The 19,671-nt window shown below is 43.4% G+C and overlaps 1 protein-coding gene across 1 annotated transcript in view; it reads left to right on the top strand.

Annotated features, from left to right (window-relative positions):
- The first annotated feature begins 1,947 nt into the window (after window positions 1–1,947).
- LOC311148045 (selenide, water dikinase 3-like) overlaps window positions 1,948–19,671 on the top strand; it is a 30,161-nt gene continuing 12,437 nt past the window's right edge. Inside the window, exons 1-3 of the mRNA XM_084184933.1 lie at window positions 1,948–2,819; window positions 14,450–14,553; window positions 14,806–14,913. Of these exons, the coding sequence (XP_084041059.1) occupies window positions 2,534–2,819; window positions 14,450–14,553; window positions 14,806–14,913 (498 nt within the window). The 5' untranslated portion in view covers window positions 1,948–2,533. The remainder of the gene's footprint in view (window positions 2,820–14,449; window positions 14,554–14,805; window positions 14,914–19,671) is intronic.

Here is a 19,671-nt window from a genome sequence, read left to right as displayed (position 1 = left end):
ACCCATTAAGAAAATGACTGTAAAAACTGTTAAAGTTTTGATGAGGAATTGAAAAATGGTATGGTTGAGAGGGATGAGGGAAAAGGAATGGCAAACTGATTGACAAACGTACCACAAATTGAGAAATCATGTGACTAAACTGAATAAAAAGAAGAAACTACACTATGAAACAAAGATAAATGACATGACATTTCATTTCCAGAGCGACGTACAGTTAGTGAGTGCATACTTTTTTTTTTCATACTGGCCCCCCGTGGGAATCAAACCCACAACCCTGGCGTTGCAAGCGCCATGCTCTACCAACTGAGCTACAGGGGACATAAAGAATGATAGTAAAAAGCTTTGGTGCACCTTCAATGAAATTTTGGGCAAAAAGGCAAACTCAGCTCCATCATTCATTGAATCAGATGGCTCATTCATCACATTTCACATTTACATTTTAGTCATTTAGCAGACGCTCTTATCCAGAGCGACTTTACAGTTAGTGAGTGCATAAATTTTATTTTTTTCATACTTTACAAAACCGACTGATATTTCCAACTACTTTAATAATTTTTTAATTGGCAAGATTAGCAAATTTAGGCATGACATGCCAGCAACAAATGCTGACACTACACATCCAAGTATATCTGACCAAATTATGGACGACAAGAATTGTAATTTTGAATTCCTTAAAGTGAGTGCGGAAGAGGTTAAAAAATTGTTGTTGATCAACATTACCGCCACCTACAGTACTGGAGTGACCCCGCCTCCAGCCTGTTAGTCTCCAACAATCAGATGTATGCCGTTTTGAGGCTAACTAACCACGGTCTGTAGTTTCCAATGGGAACAATCATAGTGGGCAGAGCCAAGCAAGAGGTAGCAAGATCCTATTGGCACGTTCTAGCATGTATTTGCAAGTTTCCGTTCGGGAACTCCTACTCTGTAAAGTGCGGGAGTGCAATAACTCTATTTGCCCTTGCACCCCTTCTAAACAATGCAATTTTTTAAAAACTTTGACAAAAGGTAAAATCTAGAAACCTTAGTCCACTATGTCCGTAACAGCTTCTAGTTTTGGGAACAGAAAACTGTATTGAGATCAAATATTTAATCGATGAGAAAATTAGCAGAATGTCGGGCAAAATCCATCTCACACCATCTTCTCCCACTGCTGGCCACTGGGCTTCCTCTCATCACCATATTTGGTGGTGAGTGGAAACGCCAACCAGGTGCTTCAGATTTATACATCCGGTGAAACATCTGGCTCATTGTTCTATCTGTGATACAGCTAATTCAATGTAGCTTCCTTTTCCTCTGAAAACGGGATGTCGGATCTCTGCTCAGGCATTTTCTTTTACGCCTGCTACTGTACGTTAGGTTACCCGCCGGTGTACCGGAGTCATAGCTTAAAAATGGACCAGTGTAATTATAAAGAGGGGTTCCTGCTAATGCAGGAATGCCCCAAATTGCGTGCCACAATTGCACCCTTCTAGAGCATCAAATCCATGATGCATTGTGGGTAAATGGTGACTGACTTATTGATCTACAAATGATAATGAATTGTTATTTATGATGCAAGGTGATTTGTAGATCAGTCAGTAGTCGCCTGCACTGTTGGCTGCAATTTCGAACAAGCCCTGTGTGTGTGTGCTGGTGCTTTCAAGACAACTGGGAACTCGAAAAAAACTAGGTCAAATATTGGTGTTGGTGATTTTCAGGTCGGAGAAGTCGGAGCTCTAGGATGATCCTCTAGTTTTCGACTTAAAGTTCCGAGGTGGATGACCTTTGAAAACGATTTTTCCCAGTCGGAGCTCGTGTTCCCGAATTCCCAATGGTCTTGAACAGACTGTGAAGTCAGAGATTTCCGAGTTCCCAGTTGTCTTGAACGCGGTGTGTGTGTGTGTCAGTGATGTCACTACGCAGAGGACGCCTCTTCCCGGATCGTCACTCTATCCATTCATATCTACCAGACAGGAAGAGGAACAGAGGCCCGACTCGGCGGAAGATCTGTCTCCCTCCAGCAAGTGGCGTTTTTTTGTTTGTTTGGCCCACCAAGCAAGGAGCTTTTGTAAAGAGGTCAATGAGAGTGTCCAATTTGGTCAACAATAAAATGAATTGTTTATTAGCTACGTGAGGTTTATTTGACCAAATGTACGTTTCGTAATGTATAAACGGTTAGTCGTGTACTGAAAAAGTAGGACACGTGACATCCCGGCAACTTTGCGTCGAGGTGGTTATGCATATTTATTGTATATTCATGAGATGAGGAGCGTAGCGGCTCTCCATTGAACACGGTCGGTGACGTCAACATCCCTAATCAAATTTTCAAAATAGATTACAATAATGAGATGTATCCACCAATCCAGAGAAAGGATAGGCGGGAGCTAGACAGCCCGACTCCCCATTGGTGGGACGGAGATACATGTATCTTGTCAGTATATCCATAATCTTTTTATCTATTCATCACACACGCTTTCCTCTCTTCTCTGTTGCTGGGATCTGAACTAGTTAGCTAGTCGAACTATTCTCCAAACATACCGCTAACTACCCAGCTATGTCGGCTACCTCTCCCCCCACCCCACCGGCCGATGTTTCGGCGGGGACAGAAGCATGCTTCCCCCCGGGATACAAGCCCTTCCATCCCGAAGAGCACGGCCTGGACGCCGGCTTCCGCCTGACGGGCTTCTCGGATCTGAAGGGATGAGGGTGCAAGGTCCCCCAGGAGGCTCTGCTCAAACTCCTGGCGGGACTGGAGCCTCACCGGCCGGGGGAAACCGGGGAACAAGACACCGAGTTCGGACAACTCACTCCCAACAACACCTCCGCCGGCCCCCGATTAGGTAGGGGTCTTTACTTTAGCTACCAGCTAGGTAGCTAGCTTGTTAGCATAGCTAGCAAAATTATATTCGTTTTCAAGTAAACTTGCTAACTTGGCAAGTTATTTAATGTAGCTAACTCGTTTTTTTGTGTATTATTAGCAAACGAACATAAGCTGATTAGCTAACTATGTCGTGGCTAAGATAGCCATATGGCTTTGCTAGCTAGCTAACAAACATGTCCCTTCTCTTGTTAGTTAGCCAACTAGCAGTATGTATGCTAGCTGAAGTTGGGTTGTCCACCAGCGTCTGATCTCTTTTAGCATCTCTGCTACAAGGCCCAATAACTATATAACCTTTCCAGTTGACTGTTGATGGTTTCTTACTCATCATGCTAGCTATCTGCTGTTAGTAAATGAATAACGTTGGCTAGGTCCACAGTGTTATAAAGGTACCCTGGCTGCTGACATTGCTACTGATTGTGGTGTGGGTGTGTTGTCATTCCGTGTAGCTCAGTTGGTAGAGCATGGTGCTTGCAACGCCAGGGTTGTGGGTTCGTTTCCCACGGGGGGCCAGTATGAAAAATGTATGCACTCACTAACTGTAAGTCGCTCTGGATAAGAGCGTCTGCTAAATGACAAAAAAAATTAAAAAATCAACAGCGGTGAAAGTATTATTTCTTCCCGGTACTGGACCTCCAAAAAGTATGTGCCTAATCATAGAATTACATATAGAATCCCTATTAATTCAATAGGATCTCGGTGGGCCTGTTCATAAAAATTTGTAATTTAACTTTGAAAATGTATGACCTTTTATTGTGGCATAAACACAACCAGTCATAATGTTTTTATATTTTTGTCAATCACTTCAAAGGGCTCCTTTACTCAACTTGGTCTCAGAGCATTTCGTATTATTCTGCACGTAAATCCGAGACACTCCATTTAGTATGATATGTTACGTTTCGTATGGTATGTATTAATTTGTGGATGTCCATCACCCATTTCGTAAGATATGTTATGAATTACAATTTGTGTTATATGTTTTGCAAAATGTACAATATGTACAATATGGGGCGGCAGGTAGCTTAGTGGGTAAGAGCGTTGTGCCAGTAACCAAAAGGTCGCTGGTTCTAATCCCCGAGCCGACTAGGTGAAAAATCTGTCGATGTGCCCTTAAGCAAGGCACTTAACCCTAATTGTTCCTGTAAGTCGCTCTGGATAAGAGCGTCTGCTAAATGACTAAAATGTTACAAATTCTAGCTAGGTGGCTAACATTAGCTAGCTTGCTAGGAGTTAGGGTTAAGTTTAGGAGTTAGGTTAAAGGGTTAGGGGAAGGGTTAGCTAACATGCAAAGTAGCTAAAAAATAAATGCTAAAGTTGTCTGTGATGCGACTCGAACTCACAACCTTTGGGTTGCTAGATATTTGCGTTATCCACCCACACCCACCACCATACTTTCGTTTTTGCCCTTAAGTAACCATCTGTCTTATGTAACATACCAAACGTAACATATCATACTAAATGAAGTGTCTCGGATTTACATACAGAATAATATAATGCTTTGAGACCAGGTTGCAACACTCATGTTCATCCACTTGCAACACATTTCCAGCCTCGAAACAGTGGTGAACGGAAAGAGACATCTGTTACACAAAACACCAAAAGGTGTAATAGCGTTTGGCATTAGGCCAGAATTACTGCTGTCTCGGTGTCGGCCATCTCTGCCTTCTCAAAATGTCTGTGCTTTCGTCTAACCATATCGCATTTTGGAGAGTAGGCTACCCTTTTTTCAAGTCCATTCCACTGGCATACCAGACACCCCTGCAGCCCCCTCAAGGCGGGCACACCAGCTCTGGGTGGCATGCATTTCAATGGAGACGTCCACAACGGAGTGAAAATGCAACGCCCCTTGCGGTTGAAGGCTCCGTTGCGAGATGAAAACCGCGTACTTTGACATTTTTAAAACGTTGCGTCGTCTTCAAGTTCAGCCAGAGTCTGTCAAAGAACAGGAAGTTACCAAAACAGAGAAGATTAAAATGTGGTTTCCGCCGATGGGTTTATGGGATAGCTAGCAACTTGTAAACAATCACCCATTCCTATAAGTGAGGACTATTTTAATACGAATGTGAAATAATAGACATTGGCTGTTAAGTAAATTGTGACTGTTGCCTCCCGTTTTTAAGTTTATTTTGACGTTAATGACGTTTGTTTTTAATAATTGATAGGAGGATGTCGCTAGCTACAATGGTATCTTCTACCTAGCCTAGCTTTTAGCTACAGTGGGGAAAAAGTATTTAGTCAGCCACCAATTGTGCAAGTTCTCCCACTTAAAAGGATGAGAGAGGTCTGTAATTTTCATCATAGGTACATGTCAACTATGACAGACAAAATGAGGAAAAAAAATCCAGAAAATCACATTGTAGGATTTTTAATGAATTTATTTGCAAATTATGGTGGAAAATAAGTATTTGGTCAATAACAAAAGTTTCTCAATACTTTGTTATATACCCTTTGTTGGCAATGACACAGGTCAAACGTTTTCTGTCAGTCTTCACAAGGTTTTCACACACTGTTGCTGGTATTTTGGCCCATTCCTCCATGCAGATCTCCTCTAGAGCAGTGATGTTTTGGGGCTGTCGCTGGGCAACACGGACTTTCAACTCCCTCCAAAGATTTTCTATGGGGTTGAGATCTGGAGACTGGCTAGGCCACTCCAGGACCTTGAAATGCTTCTTACGAAGCCACTCCTTTGTTGCCCGGGCGGTGTGTTTGGGATCATTGTCATGCTGAAAGACCCAGCCACGTTTCATCTTCAATGCCCTTGCTGATGGAAGGAGGTTTTCACTCAAAATCTCACGATACATGGCACCATTCATTCTTTCCTTTACACGGAGCAGTTTTCCTGGTCCCTTTGCAGAAAAACAGCCCCAAAGCATGATGTTTCCACCCCCATGCTTCACAGTAGGTATGGTGTTCTTTGGATGCAACTCAGCATTCTTTGTCCTCCAAACACGACGAGTTGAGTTTTTACCAAAAAGTTATATTTTGGTTTCATCTGACCATATGACATTCTCCCAATCCTCTTCTGGATCATCCAAATGCACTCTAGCAAACTTTAGACGGGCCTGGACATGTACTGGCTTAAGCAGGGGGACACGTCTGGCACTGCAGGATTTGAGTCCCTGGCGGCGTAGTGTGTTACTGATGGTAGGCTTTGTTACTTTGGTCCCAGCTCTCTGCAGGTCATTCACTAGGTCCCCCCGTGTGGTTCTGGGATTTTTGCTCACCGTTCTTGTGATCATTTTGACCCCACGGGGTGAGATCTTGCGTGGAGCCCCAGATCGAGGGAGATTCAGTGGTCTTGTATGTCTTCCATTTCCTAATAATTGCTCCCACAGTTGATTTCTTCAAACCAAGCTGCGTACATATTGCAGATTCAGTTTTCCCAGCCTGGTGCAGGTCTACAATTTTGTTTCTGGTGTCCTTTGACAGCTCTTTGGTCTTGGCCATAGTGGAGTTTGGAGTGTGACTGTTTGAGGTTGTGGACAGGTGTCTTTTATACTGATAACAAGTTCAAACAGGTGCCATTAATACAGGTAACGAGTGGAGGACAGAGGAGCCTCTTAAAGAAGAAGTTACAGGTCTGTGAGAGCCAGAACTCTTGCTTGTTTGTAGGTGACCAAATACTTATTTTCCACCATAATTTGCAAATAAATTCATTAAAAATCCTACAATGTGATTTTCTGGATTTTTTTTTCTCAATTTGTCTGTCATAGTTGACGTGTACCTATGATGAAAATTACAGGCCTCTCTCATCTTTTTAAGTGGGAGAACTTGCACAATTGGTGGCTGACTAAATACTTTTTTCCCCCACAGTAGCTAGTTGCTCTGCAGTGCAAGCTAGCTTGACATGCTAGAAACGTATAGAAACAAGTTGAGGAAAAAGTAACTAAATGAAACCCTAACAGAAACAATATGTTTCTGTCTTGAATGAAAAGGTCATATTTTGCAATCTCCCAAAATAAGTGTGATCTCTGACGAGAGACTAAGCTGTCCTCCATCTTGTCTTGCATTGTGAAACCTGAACATTGCAGCCCATTTGGCTATTAGCCAGACAACCCGCTGAGGAGTGGCTGAATGGATCCTCAAGCCGACTACTTTTTCCTCTTTGTTAGGCTATTTGATATGTAGTTTTTATTAAAAGTTTATAAATAGCAACTAAATACGGTATACAGTGCATTCGGAAAGTATTCAGACCCTTTGACTTTTTCCACATTTTGTTATGTTACAGCCTTATTCTAAAATTGATTAAATAGTTATTCCCCCCTCATCAATCTACACACAATACCACATAATGACAAAGCAACAACAAAAAAAGGTACACATTTTTTAAAAATAAAAAACTGAAATATTACATTTACATAAGTATTCAGACCCTTTACTCAGTACTTTGTTGAAGCACCTTTGGCAGCGATTACAGCCTCGAGTCTTCTTGGGTATGACGCTACAAGCTTGGCACACCTGTATTTGGGGAGTTTCTCCCTTTCTTCTCTGCAGATCCTCTCAAGCTCTGTCAGGTTGGATGGGGAGAGTCGCTGCACAGATATTTTCAGGTCTCTCCAGAGATGTTTGATCGGGTTCAAGTCCGGGCTCTGGCTGGGCCACTCAAGGACATTCAGAGACTTGTCCCGAAGCCACTCCTGCGTTGTCTTGGCTGTGTGCTTAGGGTCGTTGTCCTGTTGGAAGGTGAACCTTCGGCCCCAGTCTGAGGTCCTGAGCGCTCTGGAGCAGGTTTTCATCAAGGATCTCTCTGTACTTTGCACTGAGCTGAAGAGGGGAGTCCACAAGCTTGTGGATCTCGGGATCTGAAGGATCTGGAGAGATTCTGTATGGAGGAATGGTCTCAGATCCCTTGCCATGTGTTCTCCAACCTCATTATGCATTATAGGAGAATACTCAGAGCTGTTATCTTGGCAAAGGGTGGATGCACAATGTATTGAATGAAGGGGTGCCAATAATTGTGGCGCACATATTTGTTTTAGGATAATTTATTTTTTCTTTCAATTATTTTACTTTAATTAAAGGTTAGGTTTTTGTGAATATTTAGAATGAAAGACCAAGAGGATAAACAGCAAAGAAATTTTTTTCATAGCCCGTTTTGCTCATATTTACCAAGGGTGCCAATATTAGTGGAGAGCACTGTGGGGACGATGTCGTCAATGTACTTATTGATGAAGCCGGTGACTGACTGAGCGAGTCACTGGTACTTCCTGCTTTAGTTTTTGCTTGTAAGCAGGAATCAGGAGGATAGAGTTATGGTCAGATTTGCCAAATGGAGGGCGAGGGAGAGCTTTGTATGCGTCTCTGTGTGTGGAGTAAAGGTGGTCTAGAGTTTTTTTTTTCTCCTCTGGTTGCACATTTAACATGCTGGTAGAAATTAGGTAGAACGGATTTAAGTTTCCCTGCAGTAAAGTCCCCGGCCACTAGGAGCACCGCCTCTGGATGAGCGTTTTCCTGTTTGCTTATGGCTTTATACAGCTCATTGAGTGCGGTCTTAGTGCCATTGTCTGTTTGTGGTGGTAAACAGACAGCTATGAAAAATATAGATGAAACCTCTCTTGGTAGATGGTGGGTCTACAGCTTATCATGAGGTGCTCTAACAGCACCAGCTGTTATTGACAAATAGACACCCCCCCCACCCCTCGTCTTACCAGACGTAGCTGTTCTGTCCTGCTGATGCACGGAAAACCAAGCCAACTGTATATTATCCATGTTGTCGTTGAGCCATAACTTGGTGAAACATAAGATATTACCATTTTTAATGTCCCTTTGGTAGGATAGTCTCGAACAGAGCTCATCCAGTTTATTCTCCAGTGATTGTATATTGTCCCATAAAACGGATGGTAGAGGCGGGTTACACACTTGCTGACGAATTCTCACAAGGCACCCTGAACTCCGCCCCCTGTATCGGCGTCTCTTCTTCATGCGAATGATGGGGATTTGGGCCCGGGCCGGTATCGGTGTCTGGGAGCAAAATTATATCCTTCGCATCAGACTCATTAAATAAAAAATCTTTGTCCAGTTCGAGGTGAGTAATCGCTGTTCTGATATCCAGAAGCTCTTTTTGGTCATCAACATTATGTACAAAATAAGTTACAAACAATGCGAAAAAACACACAAAATAGCACAGTTGGTTAGGAGCCCGTAAAACGGCAGCCATCCCCTCCGGCGCCATTATTCAATTGTTTTGAGGGTTTTTTACTTACTGTATTATTTGGCATTAATAGACTGGTTTCATGCACAACCTTTTTATCAACGCTAGGAGAGAGCGCGAGGACGGCTCGTGTCATGCAGGTTCAGGTACAATCTGCAATGTTTGAATTTCCAACTTTTAATTACTTAACAATAGTTATGTGCAGGTTGACTCATAACCTGCAGTCCCTGTGGTTATATCCGCGGGGCTGACGGGTTAAGGATCATTAAATATTGTGTGGCCGAAGGGCGGGTGGGTGGCTGGCAGGTTGAATAAAGAGAAACAATACCTTAAAATCCATAAATGTATAATTTTTGTGCAATTTATATAGTCTAGATTTACCCTAAAATAATGAAAGAAAACCCTCTCTGGTGTTAGTGCATAGGCCTAACCTTTAGGCCTTAACTTTAAGCACGACACATTCTACATAGCCAATCACAAAATAATGCTTTTGGGAACAGGCAGAAAAAGTTACCATCAATCTACAGAGGCAAAAAGGACATTGTTGGAGTTTAATTCAATAAGAGAGAAGCTACAAAAGGAGAGTTGACAATAAAGAGAAGGGAGGGGGAGGGCCAGAAAAGTCATGTTGGGAAAGATTTGGTGAAGTGGTAAAAGAGGATGATAGAAGTGAACGTAATAATAATATAATATACCATTTAGCAGACGCTCTTATCCAGAGTGAATGTAATAATAATATAATATGCCATTTAGCAGACGCTCTTATCCAGAGTGAATGTAATAATAATATAATATACCATTTAGCAGACGCTCTTATCCAGAGTGAATGTAATAATAATATAATATACCATTTAGCAGACGCTCTTATCCAGAGTGAATGTAATAATAATATAATATACCATTTAGCAGACGCTCTTATCCAGAGTGAATGTAATAATAATATAATATACCATTTAGCAGACGCTCTTATCCAGAGTGAATGGAATAATATAATATGCCATTTAGCAGACGCTCTTATCCAGAGTGAATGTAATAATAATATAATATACCATTTAGCAGACGCTCTTATCCAGAGTGAATGTAATAATAATATAATATACCATTTAGCAGACGCTCTTATCCAGAGTGAATGTAATAATAATATAATATACCATTTAGCAGACGCTCTTATCCAGAGTGAATGTAATAATAATATAATATACCATTTAGCAGACGCTCTTATCCAGAGTGAATGTAATAATAATATAATATACCATTTAGCAGACGCTCTTATCCAGAGTGAATGTAATAATAATATAATATACCATTTAGCAGACGCTCTTATCCAGAGTGAATGTAATAATAATATAATATACCATTTAGCAGACGCTCTTACCCAGAGTGAATGTAATAATAATATAATATACCATTTAGCAGACGCTCTTATCCAGAGTGAATGTAATAATAATATAATATACCATTTAGCAGACGCTCTTATCCAGAGTGAATGTAATAATAATATAATATACCATTTAGCAGACGCTCTTATCCAGAGTGAATGTAATAATAATATAATATACCATTTAGCAGACGCTCTTATCCAGAGTGAATGTAATAATAATATAATATACCATTTAGCAGACGCTCTTATCCAGAGTGAATGTAATAATAATATAATATACCATTTAGCAGACGCTCTTATCCAGAGTGAATGTAATAATAATATAATATACCATTTAGCAGACGCTCTTACCCAGAGTGAATGTAATAATAATATAATATACCATTTAGCAGACGCTCTTACCCAGAGTGAATGTAATAATAATATAATATACCATTTAGCAGACGCTCTTATCCAGAGTGAATGTAATAATAATATAATATACCATTTAGCAGACGCTCTTATCCAGAGTGAATGTAATAATAATATAATATACCATTTAGCAGACGCTCTTATCCAGAGTGAATGTAATAATAATATAATATACCATTTAGCAGACGCTCTTATCCAGAGTGAATGTAATAATAATATAATATACCATTTAGCAGACGCTCTTATCCAGAGTGAATGTAATAATAATATAATATACCATTTAGCAGACGCTCTTATCCAGAGTGAATGTAATAATAATATAATATACCATTTAGCAGACGCTCTTATCCAGAGTGAATGGAATAATAATATAATATACCATTTAGCAGACGCTCTTACCCAGAGTGAATGTAATAATAATATAATATACCATTTAGCAGACGCTCTTATCCAGAGTGAATGTAATAATAATATAATATACCATTTAGCAGACGCTCTTATCCAGAGTGAATGTAATAATAATATAATATACCATTTAGCAGACGCTCTTATCCAGAGTGAATGTAATAATAATATAATATACCATTTAGCAGACGCTCTTATCCAGAGTGAATGTAATAATAATATAATATACCATTTAGCAGACGCTCTTATCCAGAGTGAATGTTATAATAATATAATATACCATTTAGCAGATGCTCTTATCCAGAGTGAATGTAATAATAATATAATATACCATTTAGCAGACGCTCTTATCCAGAGTGAATGTAATAATAATATAATATACCATTTAGCAGACGCTCTTATCCAGAGTGAATGTAATAATAATATAATATACCATTTAGCAGACGCTCTTATCCAGGGTGAATGTAATAATAATATAATATACCATTTAGCAGACGCTCTTATCCAGAGTGAATGTTATGATGATGATTGTGAAGCTCAAATTCCACAGTCACAAGACGGGACTTCAAATAGGCCTATGGAAACTGTAGCCTACTGTTCAGATGGGTTAAATGGAAACTGAAATCTGGACATTGCCAAAAAACAGTTATTCTGGTTGGTCAAACTCCAAAGTCCTCTGATAATGCGAGTCGACATCCCTGTGTTTTGAGAGAAACGTCTGAGTTTTACAGGAGTTGCTCGCGGTTTGAGCAAGAACTATTAACTGATTAGATAAATTGAAGGAAGTGCTACCGATAGCCTATAGGCCTATATGAAGGGCTACGGATAGCCTATAGGCCTATATGAAGGGCCTACGGATAGCCTATAGGCCTATATGAAGGCCTACGGATAGCCTATAGGCCTATATGAAGGCCTACGGATAGCCTATAGGCCTATATGAAGGGCCTACGGATAGCCTATAGGCCTATATGAAGGGCCTACGGATAGCCTATAGGCCTATATGAAGGGCCTACGGATAGCCTATAGGCCTATATGAAGGCCTACGGATAGCCTATAGGCCTATATGAAGGGCCTACGGATAGCCTATAGGCCTATATGAAGGGCCTACGGATAGCCTATAGGCCTATATGAAGGCCTACGGATAGCCTATAGGCCTATATGAAGGGCTACGGATAGCCTATAGGCCTATATGAAGGGCCTACGGATAGCCTATAGGCCTATATGAAGGGCTACGGATAGCCTATAGGCCTATATGAAGGCCTACGGATAGCCTATAGGCCTATATGAAGGGCCTACGGATAGCCTATAGGCCTATATGAAGGGCCTACGGATAGCCTATAGGCCTATATGAAGGGCCTACGGATAGCCTATAGGCCTATATGAAGGGCCTACGGATAGCCTATAGGCCTATATGAAGGGCCTACGGATAGCCTATAGGCCTATATGAAGGCCTACGGATAGCCTATAGGCCTATATGAAGGGCCTACGGATAGCCTATAGGCCTATATGAAGGCCTACGGATAGCCTATAGGCCTATATGAAGGGCCTACATGTATCAACTTTCACAGTGAAGGCTTTTGTTTCTACGTTTTGTATATAATGCAACCCTGCTGTTAATAGATGGCAAAGCAGCACACAGAGCTAAACATTTGGTCAACTTTCTCATCCATAGCCTAAAAACTATATCAAGTGCAAGTTAGCTGTTTAGCTCACATCTGAAGGCTGGGGGGCATTTACAGTTTAGCTCTGTGTGAGTGCATACATTTTTCATACTGAGCTTCTTAACACCTGCCCGCTTAACCCGGCTGCACCAATGTGTCGGACGAAACACTGTTCAACTGACAACCAGAGTCAGCCTGCAGGCGCCCGGCCCGCCACAAGGTGTCGCTAGAGCGCGATGAGCCAAGTAAAGCCCCCCTGGCCAAACCCTCCCCTAATCCGGACGACGCTGGGCCAATTGTGCGCTGTCCTATGGGACTCCCGGTCACGGCCGGTTGTGACACAGCCTGGGATTGAACCCGGGTCTGTAGTGACGCCTCAAGCACTGCGATGCAGTGCCTTAGACCTTTCTAACCAGGCTACCTACCACCCCAGCTAGTTCTCGTTATTGTATTTTCTCCCCAGTCCTTAAACTTCTTTGCTCCGCGAAAGATGACAGAGAGCTTTACCGATGTCAACTAGATTGAAGCATTAATTCTATCGATCCATGACATCATTCCGTTGAGAAAGGGGTCATTTAGTCTTCTGGGGAAACATAATGACAGAAGAGAAGCTGCATGTATCTAATTATGGACAAGTTGACTAACAAATAGCCGACCAACATGTCGGAAATTATAAGCAGAAACAGTCTCAATCAGGCAAAAAGAAGTCCTGCAACCCCTGTCAGACAGTAGTTCTGCAGTCTCTGACAGCGGATGTTCTATATTAGCGGGTTAGGGTTGGGTGCGGGCCTTAGATTTTCACTTTATCACATATAGTCGGGTGGTTGAGGATGGGTTAGTAGCAACTGCAGGCGGGTGAACGAACAGCTGACCTGGTCACCACTACTGAACAAGTCATTCAATTATTGCCAGCAGTCTAAAAATGGCAGCATTGCGACACCGTGTATAGCTTTGTGAAATGTTAGGCTTAACATGAGAAAATGAAGACCAAATAGGCAATAAACCTTTATCCATTAGCTAAAGCAAAGCTATGCCTTAGCACCATAGAAAAGTCTATCATCGATTGGATAGGAATGCAGCCAGGGTAGCATGAATATTGTTAAACTGTCTCTGTGTGTGTGTCTCTGTGTGTGTGTTTTTGTGTGTGTGTGTGTGTGTGTGTCTCCTGTGTGTGTGTGTGTGTGTGTGTGTGTGTGTGTGTGTGTGTCTCCTGTGTGTGTGTGTGTGTCTCCTGTGTGTGTGTGTGTGTGTGTCTCCTGTGTGTGTGTGTGTGTGTGTGTGTGTGTGTGTCTCCTGTGTGTGTGTGTGTGTGTGTCTCCTGTGTGTGTGTGTGTGTGTGTGTGTGTGTGTGTGTGTGTCTCCTGTGTGTGTGTGTGTGTGTGTGTCTCCTCTGTGTGTGTCTCTGTGTGTGTGTGTGTGTCTCCTGTGTGTGTGTGTGTCTCTGTGTGTGTGTGTGTCTCTGTGTGTGTGTGTGTGTGTGTGTGTGTCTCTGTGTGTGTGTGTGTGTGTGTGTCTCTGTGTGTGTGTGTGTGTGTGTGTGTCTCTGTGTGTGTGTGTGTGTGTGTGTCTCTGTCTGTGTGCAGGTATAGGCATGGACTCCTGTGTGGTCCCTCTGAGACACGGAGGCCTCTCATTGGTCCAAACTACAGACTTCTTCTACCCTCTGGTGGATGACCCCTACATGATGGTGAGTTCTGACACCTGACCTTTAACCCCTGACCTCCACCGTAACCTCTGATCTCCTAACCTTTCTTAGGGCATGCCCCAACTTATATCTGTATGAGTGAATTACATTTTTATATCTCTATCAATGAATGAATTACATTAAATGTTCTTGTCAAATCGCCAGTTGGTGACCCATCCCTTACGAGATTATATGTCTCTCTCTCCATCTCCCTTCTCTCTCCTTCCCCACTTTTCTCCCCGTCTCGCTCTCCAGGGAAGGATAGCGTGTGCCAATGTCCTCAGTGATCTCTATGCTATGGGCATCACAGAGTGTGACAACATGCTGATGTTACTCAGTGTCAGCCAGAAGATGTCTGAGAAGGTAGGTATTGCTGTACAAAATGATCTTGTTGCCATCTGATGCACATTCAAATGTCATAATAAATCAACACTGCAGAGCTCCTCCCTGTCCTCGGCCGGGCCCTGATTGTATTACTGCTGATGATATCTAGAAATGTGCTCCTTAAACTTGACCCCAAAAAAACATCTGGGTCAGATGGTTTAGACCCTTTCTTCTTTAAGGTTGCTGCCCCTATCATCGCCAAGCCTATCTCTGACCTTTAACCTGTCTCTCCTCTCTGGGGAAGTTCCCAGTGCTTGGAAGGCAGCCACGGTGCGTCCTTTATTTAAAGGAGGGGAACAAGCTGATCCTAACTGTTATAGGCTAATTTCTATTTTGCCCTGTTTATCAAAAGGTGTTGGAAAAACCTGTCAATAATCAACTGACTGGCTTTCTTAATGTCTACAGTATTCTCTCTGGTATGCAGTCTGGTTTCCGCTCAGGTTATGGATGTGTCACTGCAACCTTAAAGGTCTTAAATGATGTCACCACTGCCCTTGATTCTAAGCAATGTTGTGCTGCTATTTCCATTGACTTGGACAAAGCTTTTGATACGGTAAACCGGCTATGCCCAAACTGGGGAATACGTACCCCCAGGGGTACGCGCAATGCTGTCGGTGGTACGCCAAATACAAAATGTGATTCACATTTTCAAACAGTCCATTTAGATTTTCCAAGGGGGCTATACATTTGGGTGATGTTTTTTTCCTCGCCTGAGTAGCCTCGTTTCACTGCCAAAAAAATCAAATTAAACCATCTAGTGTTCAGCGAAATGAAAAACACAATGTCAAATACAGGTAGCCTAGTCAAATAATTAACATCCAATCACATTAACCGTCACTCTCTCGTGGGAATTCCACCAACGGTCCATTTGTAGCTGCTGCTCATTCCGTTTGCTCGAAAATTGATAAATGTTTAAAAATAAAGTACGGCCCTCGTCCATAGAGACACATACCAGCTCTACCAGCGGTACTGCTACCCCCAGCTGTCCTGCTACCCCCAGCGGTCCTGCTACCCCCAGCGGTACTGCTACCCCCAGCGGTCCTGCTACCCCCAGCGGTCCTGCTACCCCCAGCGGTCCTGCTACCCCCAGCTGTCCTGCTACCCCCAGCGGTACTGCTACTCCCAGCGGTACTGCTACCCCCAGCGGTACTGCTACCCCCAGCGGTACTGCTACCCCCAGCGGTACTGCTACCCCCAGCGGTACTGCTACCCCCAGCGGTACTGCACCTGCACCTGTCGATGACACAAGTGGTTCTGCTTCCACCAGCACATCCAATGCTAGCATCAGTCATTCTACATGTGTTGCTAGCCCAGCAAGCACGGACACTGACCGTTGTGAATCTGACGCAGCCGAAAGAGCTACTGCCCACTTACCCGGGAAAGCACCGAACAACAGACGGGGACGTTGGACCATCGAAGAGGCGCAAATATGATGAGAACTACATTGATTTGGGGTTGACTTTATATTGGGAGTAGTGCCTTTCCTCAAGCCACAGTGCTGCCAAGGGAATGCCTGACAGCTTGAAAGACATTTTGGACACTACTTATCCCAGAGGCTGCTCCAAGACGCCGCCGGGGGAGAAAAGGTATTCGGAGTGGACTTCTAGTCCGACTCGGGAGGCGTGCACATCATCCACCGCTTCCGACTATATTACTCGCTAATGTTCAGTCTCTGGATAATAAAGTAGACGAGCTCAGGGCGAGGATCTCCTTCCAGAGAGACATCAGGGATTGTAACATACTCTGTTTCACGGAATCATGGCTCTCTCCGGATATACTGTCCCCGTCCATACAGCCAGCTGGGTTCTCAGTACATCGTGCAGACAGGAATAAAGAACTCTCCGGGAAGAAGAAAGGTGTAGCTCAGGGGTACTCAACTACTATTTGAGATGGTCCAGTGACACAAATTTCCTAGGTGGCAAAGGTCCGGAGGGATATCGTCCTTTATCGGCGCTGTGGTACAACGTAGATAGTCGTCTACGACTTAGGAAACATGTTGTTATATAAAATGTACATTAAATACATTAAATGAGACTAAGAACTTGAAATAATAACAACTTCTTTTGAATGTAAACGTGCAACATTGCATCAACGTTGCTGAAGAACAAAAGTGGTTGCATAATTGTTTATGCAGAAAGTGCACTCTGAAACATTGTACTTGGGCCTTGAATTAACTTTTATGTATTATAAAATAAAGTGCATGTTTTCTGGAGAACAAAGGAGAGTTGAACAAAAATAATAATCTGAATGCTCAGAACGTCACTGTGAGCCATGCAATATTCATGTATAAGTCCCTCTGGGCCTTTCCCTGCATTAATGAGAGAAATTACACTTTCTGTCTCCTGCCAATGCTTTGAACTTTCCACAAATGGTGTGAGAGCAACTCGGAGACACTGGTGCAGGTGTTCATTGGTGAGCCTGGTGCGGTATTTGTTTTTAATAAAGTTCATTGTGGAGAAGGCTGATTCACAGCTGTCTGTGGATCCAAACATGGTCCGGATGTGTAGCGCCAGCTGTCTGTGGAGCCAAACGTGGTCTGGATGTGTAGCGCCAGCTGTCTGTGGAGCCAAACATGGTCCGGATGTGTAGCGCCAGCTGTCTGTGGAGCCAAACGTGGTCTGGATGTGTAGCGCCAGCTGTCTGTGGAGCCAAACATGGTCTGGATGTGTAGCGCCAGCTGTCTGTGGAGCCAAACATGGTCAGGATGTGTAGCGCCAGCTGTCTGTGGAGCCAAACATGGTCCGGATGTGTAGCGCCAGCTGTCTGTGGATCCAAACATGGTCTGGATGTGTAGCGCCAGCTGTCTGTGGATCCAAACATGGTCCGGATGTGTAGCGCCAGCTGTCTGTGGAGCCAAACATGGTCTGGATGTGTAGCGCCAGCTGTCTGTGGATCCAAACATGGTCTGGATGTGTAGCGCCAGCTGTCTGTGGATCCAAACATGGTCCGGATGTGTAGCGCCAGCTGTCTGTGGAGCCAAACATGGTCTGGATGTGTAGCGCCAGCTGTCTGTGGATCCAAACATGGTCTGGATGTGTAGCGCCAGCTGTCTGTGGATCCAAACATGGTCTGGATGTGTAGCGCCAGCTGTCTGTGGATCCAAACATGGTCTGGATGTGTAGCGCCAGCTGTCTGTGGAGCCAAACATGGTCAGGATGTGTAGCGCCAGCTGTCTGTGGAGCCAAACATGGTCAGGATGTGTAGCGCCAGTTTCCTGAACAGGGACATCAGCTGCAGACGCCATCTTTCCCCAGAAAGGGACGGGGTCACGATCACCAGCCGGCTCCTTCAGAGCCAATCACCAGCCTGCTCCTTCAAAGACACATTTTCTTGCAGCTCAATCAACTCCATTTGCAGTGATGCAACATCTACCCATCTGAAGATCCGTTTTGCTTCTTCTGAAAACTTTGTCACATTTGTGACCAAGACGGGGTTCTGGATGAGCAGCAGCAGTTCTCTTCCAACAGTGAAGTCATCAAAGCGAGCCTTGAAGTTCTCCAGCAGCTCCTGGATGAAACCAACCTGGTTGGGAACATCTTTGTCTCCCTGCGTTTGGGCCAGAAGATTGGGGACAAGTTCTCCCTGGAGATCATTCTTGAAAAGCTCCAATGTCTTCTGGAAAGCCCGGACTGCCGTTATCATATCTCACACTGTGTTGTCCCGTCCCTGCAGCTTAACATTCAGTTGATTAAGGTGTGATGGAATGTCTGTCAAAAATGCAACAGTTTCCATCTTCTCCTCATCTTCCAAAAACTCAAACTGAGTTGCCTTGTCACTCTTTTGCTCTGATAACAAAGCTTTGATTTCCTCCTGAATGGCCCAAAAGCGTTCCAAAACCCTGCCTTTGCTGAGCCATCTGACATTGTTGTAGTAAGTCATCATAGCTGGCATTGGCCTCAGTCAGAATGCCTCGTAGCAGGCGGTGTTGCAGGGATGATGTTGCTTTCGTTGTCATGACCTCGGAATACTATTTTTGCAGACTGGCACACAGGACAGATTGATGTATGATGCAGTGATATGATGTCAGGTCAGGATGTGCAACCAGTCCCCTCCCTCTTCCTGTCATGGCTGGAGCTCCATCTGTGGTGATGGAGACCACTGACTTCAGATCTATCCCCCTTTCTGTCAGCATCCCTTTGATGGCATCATGGATATCCTCTCCCCGCTTCTAGATGTGTTAAGCTCAACAGCTCCTCACAGAATTCCTTCTTTGTTTCGTTATAAAACAAACACCAGAAGCTGGCCATTATCAGTGGTATCTGTTGATTCATCTACAGCTAATGAAATGCATGGTGCATTCTGAATGGCCTCATCAAGTTGGGAATTTAAATCTTTGGCTAATATTTCAGTTCTCCTCATGGCTGTGGAATCTGACAGTGGGATCTGTTTGATCTTTTCCCTGAGCTCATCTTTTTGTTTACCTTCAAGCAAGGTGTTAGCAACTTCACACATGCATTGTTTTACCATCTCAGCGTCTGAAAATGTTTTTTTGGTGTTTTCCCAAAACCCAAGCTATCCTCAGTGAACACTCCATTGCACGTTGTTGGGCTGTCAGGGAATTGACAAGGACTTGGGTGGACCTCTCATATTGGGATTTGAGTTGGTTAATCCAGTTTGTTCTCACCTCTGTGTTCAGGGGATACGTCTGATCCAGTTTACTATGCCTGGTGTCATAATGGTGTTTAACATGGGCACCTTTCAGGAGAGCTACGACTCACTGCATATCAGGCATCATTG

Source organism: Coregonus lavaretus, assembly GCF_964263955.1.
Source record: "Coregonus lavaretus genome assembly, chromosome: 20".
NCBI lineage: Eukaryota > Metazoa > Chordata > Actinopteri > Salmoniformes > Salmonidae > Coregonus > Coregonus lavaretus.
The sequence above is the reverse complement of the archived record's forward strand: the minus strand, read 5'-3'. Positions and strand labels throughout refer to the sequence as shown.